The sequence below is a fragment of the Macadamia integrifolia genome, chromosome 2 (assembly GCF_013358625.1).
Source record: "Macadamia integrifolia cultivar HAES 741 chromosome 2, SCU_Mint_v3, whole genome shotgun sequence".
Taxonomy (NCBI): domain Eukaryota; kingdom Viridiplantae; phylum Streptophyta; class Magnoliopsida; order Proteales; family Proteaceae; genus Macadamia; species Macadamia integrifolia.
In genome coordinates, this window is record NC_056558.1 from 2,997,527 (window position 1) to 3,012,168 (window position 14,642).

At 38.1% G+C, this 14,642-nt stretch overlaps 1 protein-coding gene across 1 annotated transcript in view; it reads left to right on the forward strand.

The window, feature by feature from the left end:
- Positions 1–5,782: 5,782 nt before the first annotated feature.
- LOC122088503 (NAD-capped RNA hydrolase DXO1) overlaps positions 5,783–14,642 on the forward strand; it is a 13,030-nt gene continuing 4,170 nt past the window's right edge. Inside the window, exons 1-7 of the mRNA XM_042657793.1 lie at positions 5,783–6,415; positions 9,084–9,331; positions 10,836–10,901; positions 11,007–11,085; positions 11,217–11,296; positions 11,386–11,409; positions 11,666–11,790. Of these exons, the coding sequence (XP_042513727.1) occupies positions 6,082–6,415; positions 9,084–9,331; positions 10,836–10,901; positions 11,007–11,085; positions 11,217–11,296; positions 11,386–11,409; positions 11,666–11,790 (956 nt within the window). The 5' untranslated portion in view covers positions 5,783–6,081. The remainder of the gene's footprint in view (positions 6,416–9,083; positions 9,332–10,835; positions 10,902–11,006; positions 11,086–11,216; positions 11,297–11,385; positions 11,410–11,665; positions 11,791–14,642) is intronic.

Consider the following 14,642-nt stretch of genomic DNA (forward strand, 5'->3'; position numbering starts at 1 on the left):
CCCTTTCCAATAAGTTGGATAAAATCCAACCAAAGTGTCTCTGATGAACGATCATGAAATACTATACAATGGCAACCTTAAGCAATGAATCATGAGCATAACAATATATTCTCTTCTCTTCTATAAGGCATGTAATGTGCAATACCGAGATAAGCATTTTTTAACCAGTCAAAAGAATCCATAAATCCATTTAGCATATTGAAAGTTGAAACCAAAAGCATCTCAAAATCATGGTTTGAAGACATCAGATTATAGGGTTTGAAACCAAAAGCATCTGGAATCCAGAAATCCATTTAGCTTTGAAGACATCAGATTACAGGGTTTCTCCATCTCATGAACCAACATATAAAACCTTCATGGTTTTAACAATTCCATCAAGGAAATGTTGTTCTATCTACTAAATTTTAATTTCAATTGAATGTTTCCACAAATTAATGTCCAGGTTTTCAGAGGATGAAGAACACCATAGATTATTGACCGACCATATTCATAAAAGATTTGAAAATCCAACATGGAAGATCATAAAATAAAATACTAGGAAATTGTATGACTTTTTTTTTTTTTGCTAGAAGGCGATAGTATGACCCACCATTGAAAAACCTATGTTCACACTTGCCAGAGCAAAACAATAATCCTATTTTTCCTGAGTGACGTCAAACCAAGTAAGTGAAACCCATCTACCCCTGGAAACAACAGAAGATCCATGAAATGCCTCAAATGCCTCCACATTGCCAAGATTTCTAACTAACTACCGACAAAGAAGAAGATGAATTTTTATTTCTTTTTTGGAAATCAGGAACCTAGATCACCACTGAAGAAAACGGTAAGAGGATAAGAATCAAGGTTTCTTCTAAGAGGGACATGAAATAATTAAGAAAAAAAATATGAATAATTTAAAACCCCTAATGCCAATTTCAAACCCCAATCAGATCAAATCCTAGGATACATAAGTTCTCTCTAGATTGTGCAGTGATCTCCTGAGAGTATAATACCTTTCTCATGTTCTTGTTCATGACAACATCTGAACGATCGCTGCCTGTCGATGTCAGGAAAGAAACAGGGAAAAGGAGAGAAGGTAGAAGACGAATACGAAACTATCGTGAAACCCCTCTCTAACCCTGCGATATCTCTCTGTGAGACCTTCACTCTCCCCGTAATTTTCTCTCTGTGAAACCCTCTCTAACAAACCAGCGATTTCTGCCCCCCTTCCTTCTTCTCTACCAGTGATTTTATAGCCCGCAGTTTCCTTCTTGATCCTCTTCTTCTATAAGCTTCTTCATCTCTAACCGTTCTCAGTTCTCTGGTCCCCCTCTCTTCTTCTTCTTCTTTCTTGGTTCTGTACGAGAAAATACCTCCTAACCATCCGAGAGTTGATGTGGATATATGGTATAAATTTTGGGTAGCGCATTCGTAGAGGATCAACGTATTTCAAATGAGGTCTCTGAACATAAAAGAACGATTGAGATTAATTGATTCTAATTCCACATCTTAGATTAGTCGGAACCATAGATTCTCTTATCTGGTCGACAGACTAGAAGAAATTTTGCCTTATTTTTATATTAATAAATAAAAACATTATTTTTCTATAAAACCATTTTGACACTAAATTTTTCAAACTGGCAGTTGTAGGTATGCATACGCTTTTATAATTGTCAAGTCATTGGCAATGGAACATTAGTCACTAAGATCAACACTCAACGTACACAAGGTCTTTCCATAGATGGACTCTACAAACCTTATGTGTACTGACCATCGAGAGACTAATCCTCATGTCTCCCATAGTCTGAGTAATTTTGACTTGCACCCCTCAAACCCATCACAGTCCAACAATGCATATGTAAGCACATAATGCATCATGATAGGTGCGGTCAAGTCGAGGACTACAATGTGACTCATCCGGATGATCATCTATAAACCAATCCACTAATTCAGTAGACCAAAACATAATGGTACCAATTAACAATTCCATAAGCCACAAAATATATCTTACATGCCACAAAATAAAATGAAAATGTCCAATAATAATGTGCAAAAAATAACACAAATAAAAGTGTGTTGGGCCACACAATTCCAACATAGGATTGATTGGCTCATTTCCACTCTATGGCTCGAAACTTATAATTTATAATCCATGTGTACTACACGTTCTTATCGGTAAAACTTTGTTTACCAAAATACATTCATATAGCTTAAAAATTGTATGTTCAGGAATTTCAGTGTTGGTTTACATGAGTTAGAAGCTAAATGACTTACTTTTACTAGCCTAAAAGTGTATTTAGGCTAATTTTATTGCTCGTGTCATTTTATTGTTCGTGGTGTAATTCTGAATGATCAAATCATGAAAAGACATCTAGAACTGAAAATAATATCATTCGAATAACTGTAAAGAAATATAATTTGTGGATAATGGTCATGGACTAAATATACCCATTGAAAATGTCAATACCATTATCAAGCTTTATTAGCGATGAATATATTCATAAATGTCAGATTTTTGTTGTAAAATGTGATTAACAATTGATGATACAATTCTATCTGCCCTCCCTATTTAGGGCAATTTAAAGCTAAATATAGTCATTTTTTATTGTTTATATAACTAAAGGAAAAATGTTGCCACATCACCCACATGCTGCAAGGTACCACCCGTTGTGTCTATCTCTCGTCCTCCCCTTTGAAATGACCCCCAACACTTCCTGTATAATGCAATGTTATGTGCCCCATTAGTGCCACCAAATAGTTTTTTGCACGAGGATGGTGTACCTATCCCTCTCCTATAATTATATATTATTTTGTACGTTTAATTAACATCAAAGTATGACGTTAATTGGGGATGTGCTTCCTAGCACACAACCCTTGGCATCAGACTTAGAAGGAGGTAATGACACCCCCACCCCAATGAAACCTAAGAAACCACCCCTCCGTTGATGCCCATGCGCACCCCTTTATTGGCCCTTGCATTGGCGTAGGGCCGTGTGAGTAGGGAGTGTTCTTTTCCCCTTATATTAATCTCCCTTCCCCCCCCCCCCCTTTTGTGTGATAGTTAGGCCCCAAGAAGAGTTAACTCATGACCTTTTAATTTTGAGGTGTTGGTCTTTGCCAACTGCGCAACCCCCATGGGGTACTTGTGTTAACATTTTTTTTTTCTAACAAGAGAAAGATATTAACTGGCATAATTAAGATTATACATCATATCCGAAATATATATCGATTGTTTTTCTGTCATAGCCTCTTTGGCTATAGCTTTGAGCATCAACATATATTTATTGTCAATTTTTAAACAAAATTTGGGGCAGCTAGATAATTATCTATCTCTATACATAGGGGTATTAAAATCTAGGGCCAGCAATTCAAGAAAGGTTGACTATTCTTTTCAAAAAAGGTTTTGATCTCCTTTGCATCACTCCACACCAATGCCCACCTTCCATTCCATTCTCCTCACCTTCCTCATTCCTATCAAAAGCCCTATGGCCACCATCTCACCATTTTCTCCCGTCAACAAATAATTTGCTTGAGATAAGATACATTTTCTTTTGAGTAAAAAGCAGAATGTCCAACCAATAATATTTTTATTTGCGTCTATGAAACTTGTGACATAAGAGTTACAATATTGTGAAGGTGAGGGGTCAAGGTGGTAGTGTGAGAAACATCAGATGTCACCTAAGCAACATATTATTTTGTCGGATATTCCACTCGAGACCCAAAACTCAACCTATTTGAGCATGAGTTTTGTGTTTCCAAATAAAATAACTAAGATCATGAACATTGAAAAGAACATAGGCAACTCATTCCTTGGAAAATCACTAGAGTTAAAGCAATACGTAATAAAACTATTAAAAGAAAAGGCCAGTAAACAATCTGATGTAAGACCCAATGGGTTGGCAGCCCAAACTCTTCTTGAGAAATCACATTCATATAAAAAATGACACAAAGATTCCTGCCGATTGTGGCAAAATCCACATAAGGGGTTAATATCCACCCATTTTAACAAGATGTCATCGGTGAGGATTCCAGCATTGATAACTTTCCAAAAGAAGATCTTAAACTTAGGGTGGATATTGATTTTCCAGAAAAATCGCCACTAGTGTGAGCATGGAGATGTGCGATAACACCTGTTTGATCATTCATTGAAGTTTACCAGTGAATTAGTCTTGAGAAATTTTGCAACTAGTTTAGTTGTGAAATACCCCTCTTTAAACAGATGACACCACCATCTATCTGATTGGAGGGATATGGGGATCTAAATTATAGAGTTAGTAAATTAAAATGGTAAGAAAGAAATTAACAGTCCTATGTTCCACTGATTGTTTATTATGAATCATTGACATTGATCAGTGAGGGGGGGGGGTTAGTTAGTGATGCAAGATAAGTCTAAACAGAATTACAAGAAAAAACCCATGGATCATTCTAAAAGTGAGTGGTGCTTCTATTGCCTATTTTCCGATGAACTATATTCTTCAAGATGGGAAGAATATTGACAATGCTGTTCCAAGAAAAGGATCCTTGCATTTTCAAAGTTTTCTTATCAAACACTGACCTGTTGTGAAAGTATTTGGATCTGAGAATATGGATCCATAAGCTTCGATCGTTGGTAAGCAATCTCCATCCCAATTTTAGAAGAAGAGCTTTGTTAATGGTTTTAGAATCCCTAATCCCTGGGCCTTCCAAACATTTTGGTAGGCATATCTTATTCCATCCGATAAGGTGAAGACTTTTAGACCTGTCACTATCACCATTATAGAATTGAAGGTAAATGTAGTCTAACTTCATGCATATGACCTTAGGAAAGGCAAAACAATACATTAGATAAGCATGAATTGACACCAGTGCAGATTGTAGAAGAACAATTCTCCGGGCATAGGAAAGGAGATTAGCCTTTTAAGAACTAAGTTTCTTAGTGACTTTGTCAATAATGTTTCTAAAGGATAAGGATCTCTATGATGGAAAACACTAGTCCCCAAGTAAGAGGCTTCATGGTTCATTTCATTGATGCCAATGGTTTTGCAAAGTTGGGTCTTGGTTGCATCATCAATATTAGAACTGAAGGTCAATCCAATTTTGTCAAAATTAATGGTTAACCCAGAAAGGTCGGAGAACAAATGTAATATACATTTGATAGTAGATAGGTCCTCATGGATGGCCTTGCAAAAGATAAAAGTATCATCCGCGAATAAGATGTGTGTTATTTCAGGTGTATGTCTACCAACTTTAATGCCCTTAAAGAGGTTAAGGTCTCTATAGGTCGCTAGAAGGATGGATAGGCCTTCCCATAGCCACAATAAACAGAGATGGGCCAAGAAGGCATCCTTGGCTGATACCCCTCGTGGAGTGGAAGTGAAAAAAAGCGAAGCCATTCAACTTAATTGAGAAAAAAAATGGTACTGATAAAGATGGTTTATCAAATCATTTCATTTCTTTCCGAATCCGAGGAATTTGAAAATGGGTAGCAAGAATCCCCATTCTAGTTTATCATAGACTTTAGCCATGTCAAGTTTGATTGCAATAAACCCAGATTTACTTTTTTTCCTTTTAATAGAATGAAATTTTTTTGTGTAATGACAATATTATCAGTGATTTGGCGATCTGCGACAAAAGCAGCTTGAGAAGGAAACACAATCAGGCCAACGGGCCTAACTAATCTAATGGAGTAGTTGGGCTCAGCCTGGGCCAAATCCTGTTATGCTATGTTGGGCCTGCATGGGCTGATCTCCAGGCCCAAGTTTCATTCCCATGCGTCAGCCAAACTATTTAAATACCTTCAAACTTTTTTCCCAGTCCAGAGGCCAGAGTCCGGAGTCTAGAGTCCAGACCCAACCAATCAAGTCTGGGAGCGGAATCGTTAATACGGTTCCAAGCGAAGCTCCAAACACCCTTCAATTTTTTCACAAATCCCAGACTCAACGACTCTACTCGGGGAGAAGAATCGTCCTTTCTCCCCCATCAAACGAATCGACACCGAATCTCTGTTAAATCGACCGTGTATATAAATGTTTTTGCGTTTCTATTGCAGAGATTGATTTTGATTGAGCCTAATCGCTATTGTGTTTGGCCTGGCGTCATAAATTTCCTTACTTGAGTACGCAAATGGATTTCTCAGAACAAGATGCTGATTTATTCGGTGAAGAAGAGTCCGAGCAGGAAGGAGAGCCCGAGCCCGTGAAGGACGAAGAAGACAGTCACCACTCTTCTTCTTCGTCTTCATCTTCGTCTTCCTCTGCCTCTTCTTCCAACGGTAGCGGTGGAGAGTCTAGTAGTAGTGGTAGTGGAAGCGGCAGTGCTAGTAGCAGCGATGGAGAAGATGAAGAAGAAGATGGAGAAGAAGCAGAGAAGCCAAGTGCCTCAGAAGAGAAAGATCTCTTTGGTTCTGATAATGAAGAATACTGTAGAACCCCCGCTACGAGCCGTTATTCGGTGCCTGGTCAGTATTTCTCAGATGGGCTTTTCTGATTTTGATACTTTTATGGATTGGATTGATTATTGGTGGGGTTTAATAATTTTGAGCATACACCGTTCATTTATCCCCACTCACATTGTTTTTCCGGGTTTTTTTCTTATTTAATTTTTGTCTTTAATGTTTATTAATTGAATTGTTCTTTTTTAGTTGATCATAGAATATTTTATGATTGAATTCGAAGTTTGGAGGCCTAATATAGTGAATAATTCGTTAGGGAAGTCCATTGCTAAGTGAATTAGTTTGCACTTCTAAGTGAAAATTCAAGTTGAACTTTCAAATGTTCTGTTGCATCACTGGAGCCATCTGTTAACATCATCATTAAGGGTTTGGATATTGGATAGTGATGTTTTTCGTTTGGTACCCGTGTAGGGTGTTGCAATTTCACTACATGCATACGTTGAATTACTTGAAAGCAGTCCTATTTCCAACTTTCTACTTCTTGTTAACCTCCTATCAATCTAGCTTCTTTGCTTGGCTGGAACTTCTTTTTAGGTCTTCAAATTAACCGTATCTCCTTCAGTCGCTAGGGATCCTCAATTAGAAGAATGCCCTACTTGATTCTCTGAATCTTGCCTCCTTTTGTATGCCAACTTATCATGGTCCATTCTTTGTTATTATTACTTTTTTGTTACTGTCATGGGTTATTACTTTGATGGCCTATTCTGGGCTTATTGCTAGTGCATTTGTGTTTTGCTGGTCAAGACTGGATGCATGTGATCCCAGCTCTCATGTACAATACTTGGGGACATTACCACTGATGCAAGCTTGTGTATTCTCTGGTTGTTGTCCCTTCATTCTTCTTTTATTCTTGCTTTTGAACATGGTTACTTCTTCTAACCTTTATTATAATGTTTAAAATGGGTAGTTAATTTTCTGTTTCTTTAATCATTAAAGAGATCATTCATTAATTGGAAGGACTTGACAGAAAGTACAATACTACAATCACAGGGCCTGCTGCTGAACTAGGGATAGCCTAATAAAAAGGAATAATCAAGAACAAAATAACAGAATAGAAAATAGGGAGGTAACACATGACACATGCTGAGAGATTCAGATTCCCTATTTCATCAAGATGACCAGAAACATCATTTTTTGACTTGACCTAGGCCTCCACTGTATCTATTCATGGAGTGTATATATATGTATTATTAAATATGGTTGAGTGAGGTGACAAGTACATATTTCAGTTTTCCACATGTTTATCATAGTAATTTCCATCTTTAGATGAATATAGTTCTTAGTTGATATTTTTCTGTCAATTAGATGGGTCAACGACATGAGTTCTACACTCAACTAAACCTTTTTCCAACTATTTGGGTTTTCTAGACGAATCATGTTCTTCCATCAGACTCTGAAGGCAAACCACTCCTGTTAAACGATAATTCATAATGTCTAATCTCCCTACATTGATCAATGTCCTTTTTGACCTCCCCCCATTTTATAATAGCCATCAGCTTATGTAATGTTGATCCGTCGTAGTGACGCATTCCTTGGTCTTTGTTTCCCATGGCCTAGAGGGTTTTTCAGTAAGTACCACTAGGCCACTATGAGTTTGGGCTTTTGCACTCATTAGATTGGTGGATTTAAGTGTGGATGGAGATGCCATTTATCACTTGCTTCTTGTCTGTCCAATGAATTGCAAATTTGCAAGTTATGCTTTTGGCTCCAATTGGTTGCAAGGGGAATTAAAGGGAAGGGAAGTGAAATTTTCATACTTAAAAAAGAAATGTTTGTAATCATTACCCCATGTGACTATATCATTCAAATTATTCCTTATTTGGTGTTTAAAGTTCACTTTACTTTGCATCCAAAACCCTTTTCTATACTATGTAAACATAAAATTGCATGTAAAATGTGTCATTACTAAATATGGTTAAAAAAATGTATTTTATACAATCACATGGAGTAATGATTATAAAAGTTTCTTTTAATGAAAATTTCACTTCCCTTCCCCTTAAATATCCCTTGCAACCAAACATAGATGTTAGGAATATGTATTACATGAGCAATGAAAAAGGAAAAGAAGTTTGTTAGGGATCTGTGTTGATAGTTTTTAGGACAGCATGGTAACCACATTGTGTGAAAAGTAATAATAGCTAGGATTAGTTAGCGTCTCCAGAATCAATATGTAAATTTAACCCAAGCGGTGCTGACGTCAATGAAGCAAAGTTGAAGATGGAGTCATGAAGGTGTTGCTTGGGATTGTTTCTTAGGAAGTCTGATGATAATTGGACCTCTTGAGAGAAAGTTAACTGCATGAGTGTGGTGGGATCTTGTCAATACAATGTTAATAGAGGAGATTTTTGTTTCTGTATGACTGCCTTGTGGATTCTCTGTTGAACCTTTTAAACCGCCACTTAAACAGTAGAATGAACATAAAAAACAAGTCAATAGTCAACACTACTGTTGTTTTAATTGTTTAGTGGTTATGGTTGTGTGCTTTTAAGTCTAAATGTGGGAAACAGTTTTGGTTCCTTTTATTGATACTTGTTGGATTATTTTCCTGTTGTTGTCGCCATAACCACTTTATTGATATGCATTTGTGTTGAAGGTGCTCATTACACTAGGTTTTTCTTTCCAAGGCCAAATGAGTTCTTATTCTTTTCTTGCTGGATTTCGTTCTACATTGCAGTACTACCTCCTATCCGAAACAATAACAACCATGCTAGAGGGACTTTTGGGCGTGGTCGCTGGCAGTCTGGATACCATAATGATAGAGGGCATGGCATCCTCCCTCGTCCTGGGCCTTATCATCAAAGGCAGAACTATGGTTTTGGCAATAAATTTTCAAATGGCCGTCATGATGAACGTTTTGTTTCTGATTTGAAGCTTACAAAGAGTGAAGAAACTTTATCTAGGAAATGTACTTTATTTCAGGAGGTAATTTAGTTCATTCTCTTTTTGACACAGTTTCAAGCTTGGTTAGATAGGTGTTTTGCTTATTTGTTAGGATTACTTTCTGTAATTTCCTTTTTTGTTTTGGTTTGTTTTATTTTAGAGCTGGGTAGTAGATCCCTAGGCTAGTTCAGTTTCTTTTCCTAAACTATTTTCCTACTTACTTCGGTTTCTATTTTCTTATTAGGTAGAGAATTACAAGTTTTTCTTATTTAAGTAGCCATGTATTCACATCATTGGATGGATTGACTGAATGAAATTTGAACTTGGTTTACCTCTTACGGATGTGGAGCGGCGGTTGTTCACTTGTTCTCTTCTTCTCTAATTCCTGTACTCAAATTTGTTCTGTGTTTATCTCTTCCAGGTATTTCATCCCTTTACACCTCCCATATCCCTTCTCTGCTCCATTACTTTCCCTACTTTGTTGCTGAGTTTTCCGACCGTGTCATAGTCATACTTGTTCCCCTTTTAGCAGCACTGCTGGCTCAAGAAGAAAGGGCTACAGGTCCTTCGTCTCATTCCAGTTTATCCTGAAACTTTTGGGTTAACCTCACTACCTTAGGGCGATCTGACACCTAGGATCTTGTCCTTCCAAATCACCCATCATGTGAACCATGACCTGCAACAAGACTGGTTCTAAATTTATTGCCAGACCTACCTTCAGACCTTGTTTTGGGGTGCATCGCAGTTGGAATTCCCTTCTTTAGATAAAAACAAAGTGTCATTGTGCAGAGGAAAGGGAATGGAACTGTCTTCTTGGCAGAGCTTCAAACGGGTGGATGAGACAACCCTCCTAAGAACAAGACAAAATCAACGAAATCTGAAACTTCATCCATGCTGGAACTCTATCCAACAGGTCAACCAGACGGTGCACAAAAGTTGATAATTAACCCAGGGAACACATCCTTTCCGCAATCATGAGTTTCATTTCCCCTTTCACTTCAACTCCTTTTCAGGTTTGCCCCACAAAAAACTTCTATCACAAGCATAAATTCAAAATATGAAGACCATTCACAATAACTGAGGGTGGCACAGCAGGGGGGTGGGGAGAATCAATGGAGAGCGGTGGAGGAGAGGAAGAGATGTTGAGGCTGGTTGTAGTGAAGAGAGGGCAGTGGGAGACAGAGGGCCAGGGGGTGAGTGTGGAGAGGAAGAACGGAGGGTGGTGGGAGAGAGTGAATGTTGGAACACCCTTGGAAATTGTGTTCTTTTTTATACTGAAAATTCGATAATAAACTGTTGATGGATCTGTAATTTGTTGGTTTTAGTTATCTGATTACTTTTTCATTTTTTACGTTTTCGGCATTGTCCAACTGCTGGGACCCATTGGACTTTGGGTCCCACATCTGGGCAATATGTATTTGTAGGCCATTGAAATAGACCATCCTTATTTCTTGTTACCTAAAGTGCAGAGCTCATAATTTCTATCTTTATTTATTTATTTCCTTGTGTTCTGAAAACAAATTGCTATGCTGTATTTATCCAATAGCCCTGCGAAGTCGCTTGTTATAGCCGCGTCGAAGGTGGCGATGTTTACTTTGATGACCAAAGCCTTGTAAGCCCTCAGTGACCCAGTATAGCAACAAGCTTTCTTAATTCTTGCTCATGCATGGTGATGTTTAATATGTCTAACTCACACTCTTGGTATTAACACTGCTAGAGACTTTTTAAGCGCCTTATTACAGAAGATGTTGGAGCTGATTTGAATCAAGGGTTTGAATCTTTTATTGCTAAAAAAGGTATGCATAACAAAAGTAGATTTAAGGGGGAAATTCACCAGAAAGATGTTTTTAGTCTACTTTTTTTCCTTGAGGGTTTTTGGGCTTGAAGCTAATTTATGCAGGAAACGCTTTTTCTTCTTTTTAATCAGAATTGGGCAGCCAAGGGTTTGGTGACCTTCTTGATTGCATCAGAGACAAGAAAATTCCACTCCAAAATATTCACTTTGTGGTAAGAACCTTATTGCGTCTTACTGCATGGGTAGGAAAGGCACTTCTTTTGGGTTTATAATATTTGCTTTCTTTGTCTCTGTTTCACAGACTTTCCGCAACAATCTTAACAAGGTAACTGTCAACTTTATTATATAATGGCTTATTATTATTTTTCTTTTTATTTCTTCCTGATGGACAACGTCATTGTATAATAATAATAATAATAATGTAAAGTATTGGTCTAATTTATTTTCCATCTGATTGAGTTCGAGAAGTTTCTCTGCAGTTCTTGAACATGGTCTCTTGAAGTCTGGGGAATTGTATCTTTTTTACTCATTCAATATCATGCGTGCTCATCTCTTTTTTTCTTTTTCTTTTTTTTTTGTAGATATTGGCAACTGCTTATAATAGGCACGAGCCTTGGGAAATGGGAGTGCACAAGAGAAATGGAGTTGTGTACCTTGATGTTCACAAACTTCCAGAAAGGCCACAAAGTGAACTAGATCGTCGAAGGTATCACCCGTTTTGTGTATTCTTGCTTGGAAAAATATAAACGTTTATTACTAAAGCAGAAAAGAGAGGGTCCTATGTTGGTAGTTTTTTTAATGGCAATTAACAGGTTAGGCGCGGATTGAGCATTTAAAATCTAAGTGCCACCATGGCTTGGTGTAATTTAGACTTACAACCCCTTCCCACTGAAACTGATTTGACAGTTAATAGTTTGTTTCATAGTTGTCTAGGCGATGCCTAGGCGTCCAGGCGGCTCAGCCTGGAGTGGCGACTAGACACCTTGCTGGTGTCACCTTGAATTTCTTCCACCCCGATCAGCTTGGCACCGTGGAAACTATGGTCTGTTTTTTTAGGAACACCCTTGGCAGGGGTTATATCTACTTGGATGTTTTTCTTAAAATGTAGATTTTGAGGAAATAATAAATGCATTTATATTCAAATTTAAAATTTTAAGTTAGAAACTACAGAAGAAATAGAGACATGTTTTAATAAAAAGAGGAAGTTTTAAGAAGGATTTTTGAAGAAAATTTAAGAAAAGAAGAATGTGGTTTGAAATAAAATGAACATAGGGTTTTGAGCGGGGTAGAGCCAGGGTTTTAAGCTTTGGGATGCGTTGGAAACTCAATGATCTTACTTTACTGCAAACTTCAATATGGGGACAAATGAAGAGAAAAACTTAACATGGTTGGGAGAGAGAAGGGAAGAGAAACTTAAAAAAGGGTGGGAGGAAGAAGGGCAGAGAAACTTAACAGGGTGAGAGAGAAAGAGGAAAGCTTAAACAGGGATGACAGGGAGAGAAGAGAAGAGGAAAACTTAACAGAGTTGAGAGGAAAAAGGGAAGAGAAAAACTTAACAGGGGTTAGAGAGGGAAGTGAAGAGAAAGTGGACTAATGTCAAGCTGATTACAGATGTAATCAACACCAATAACACAATAATAAAGCTCCAAACAAATTACCTAAACTTAGGTTAGACCTAATAATGGGAGCTGAAACAATACTTGAAATTAGGTCAACAAGTGAAAACTTCTGGAACTGATGGTAGAACACTAAGATATGATACTTCTTTAATCTAGGGTAGAGTTAGGGCAAAATCTGGAGAAATTTAATGACTCGAAACACAGGCCTCTGCTGGCCTTGTTCTCCTGGGTGAGTGACCTAGTTGGGAGTCCCAACAAATCTCCGAAATGTGGGCTGGAGTAGAATTCCGAACAGGAAGGTATTGACAAAATCTGGAGAAATTTATTAACACGAAATGCAGGCCTCTGATGGCCTTGTTCTCCTGGTTGAGTGACCTAGTTGGGGGTCCCAATCTGGAGAAATTTAATAACACGAAACGCAGGCCTCCACTGGCCTTGTTCTCCCAGTCGAGTGACCTAGTTGGGGGTCCCAACAAAACCCCAAAATATGGGCTGAAATAGAATTCCGAACAGGAAGGTATTGATGATCGATCAGGTCCCCATAATTCTTCCTCCACAGACCATTGCATGCTTTGATTCACAGAAGCAATATAACTATGAATCAGGTTTAAAGAACTCTTCATCAGATCTCAAACAATCCTCACCATACTCAGACACAATAGGAGAAATAAAGGTAGAAGATAAAAACAAAAGGAGGTCAATGGGGGGATAGTTGTGGGTGGGATAGGCTCTCAGGCTAGGGCCTCTAACCCACAGCTATCTCAGCTGTTGACAGTCCTTCTCAGACAAAGGTTTGCAAGCAAGCTTCTCTCTCTCTCTCTCTCACACACACACACACACACACACATGCTCACCCATTATTAAGTGGGAATGACCCTTCTAGAGGGCCACCTTGTAAATTGGTTCCCTACTACCAAAATGTCACTGTATATGTATGGACCAGGACCCACCCATAATAGGTCCCACTTTAGAGATCTCTTATTCCAAAATCATCAGTGTCCCTGGGGAGTTGGGGGGGGTGTTAGGAAGTAACAATCAGCAGTCTGACCTCCAACTTTTTCTTGTAGCCCTTTTTAAGCATTTTTTTCACAATCCAAACAAACCTGTCAAATCATCTGGACATACTGATGGTTGTTTCTAGCAATTGGGCACCTATCAGGTTGTGGGTTTGATCATTTGTATGTTGAACACATCACATTGATGCTGGGGATTGGTTTGACACTACATTTTTTTCTCAATGTTTTAGTGATGTGGCTTTTTCCCAGCCACCTTATCCTTATATGTATGTTGTTAGGACTTAGGACAATGTAGGTACTTAGGAAGAGCATTGGCTAATTCTAGTATGTCACGCTTGTCTCATGTATGAACATTAGACCCCTCCAATTCAACTGAGAGATGTTAACCCTATGATCTCCAGCTTTTCTTGGTGGTTTTTGTTTTCTAACGAGTTATGATTATTTCATTAGGTTGTCACCAAATTACTATTCTCCAGTATCTGGCCATGTGGGTGAGTCCATGTCAGAGTGGACCATTTTGACAGCCATCCTCAAAGAAATATGATAGGTGCCCCAAAAATGAGCCCTAGAAAAAAAATTTACAAAAACACCACTAGAGTCCTTTAATGTGAAATAGAATACTTGTAGCATTATGGACATTTAAACTCACTTTTCAAATAACTTCCCATGCTTGTTTCAAGCTGAAATTTGAACAATGAGATGGGTTTGAGTGCTCTATTCCTTGGATCAACCCATGATGGTCATGTGGTTAGTAAGTTGGTGGTGGGCTAAATTGCCTAAATGTAACCAAACTTGGTCATTAGTTTATGTTTAATTATTTTTTCCCTGCAATTTCAAAATTTAACATCGAACGAGCTGATGAGAATATTAATGGCTAATTTATCTCACCCTCCCCAATCCCCTCCCCACCCAGCCCCACCCCC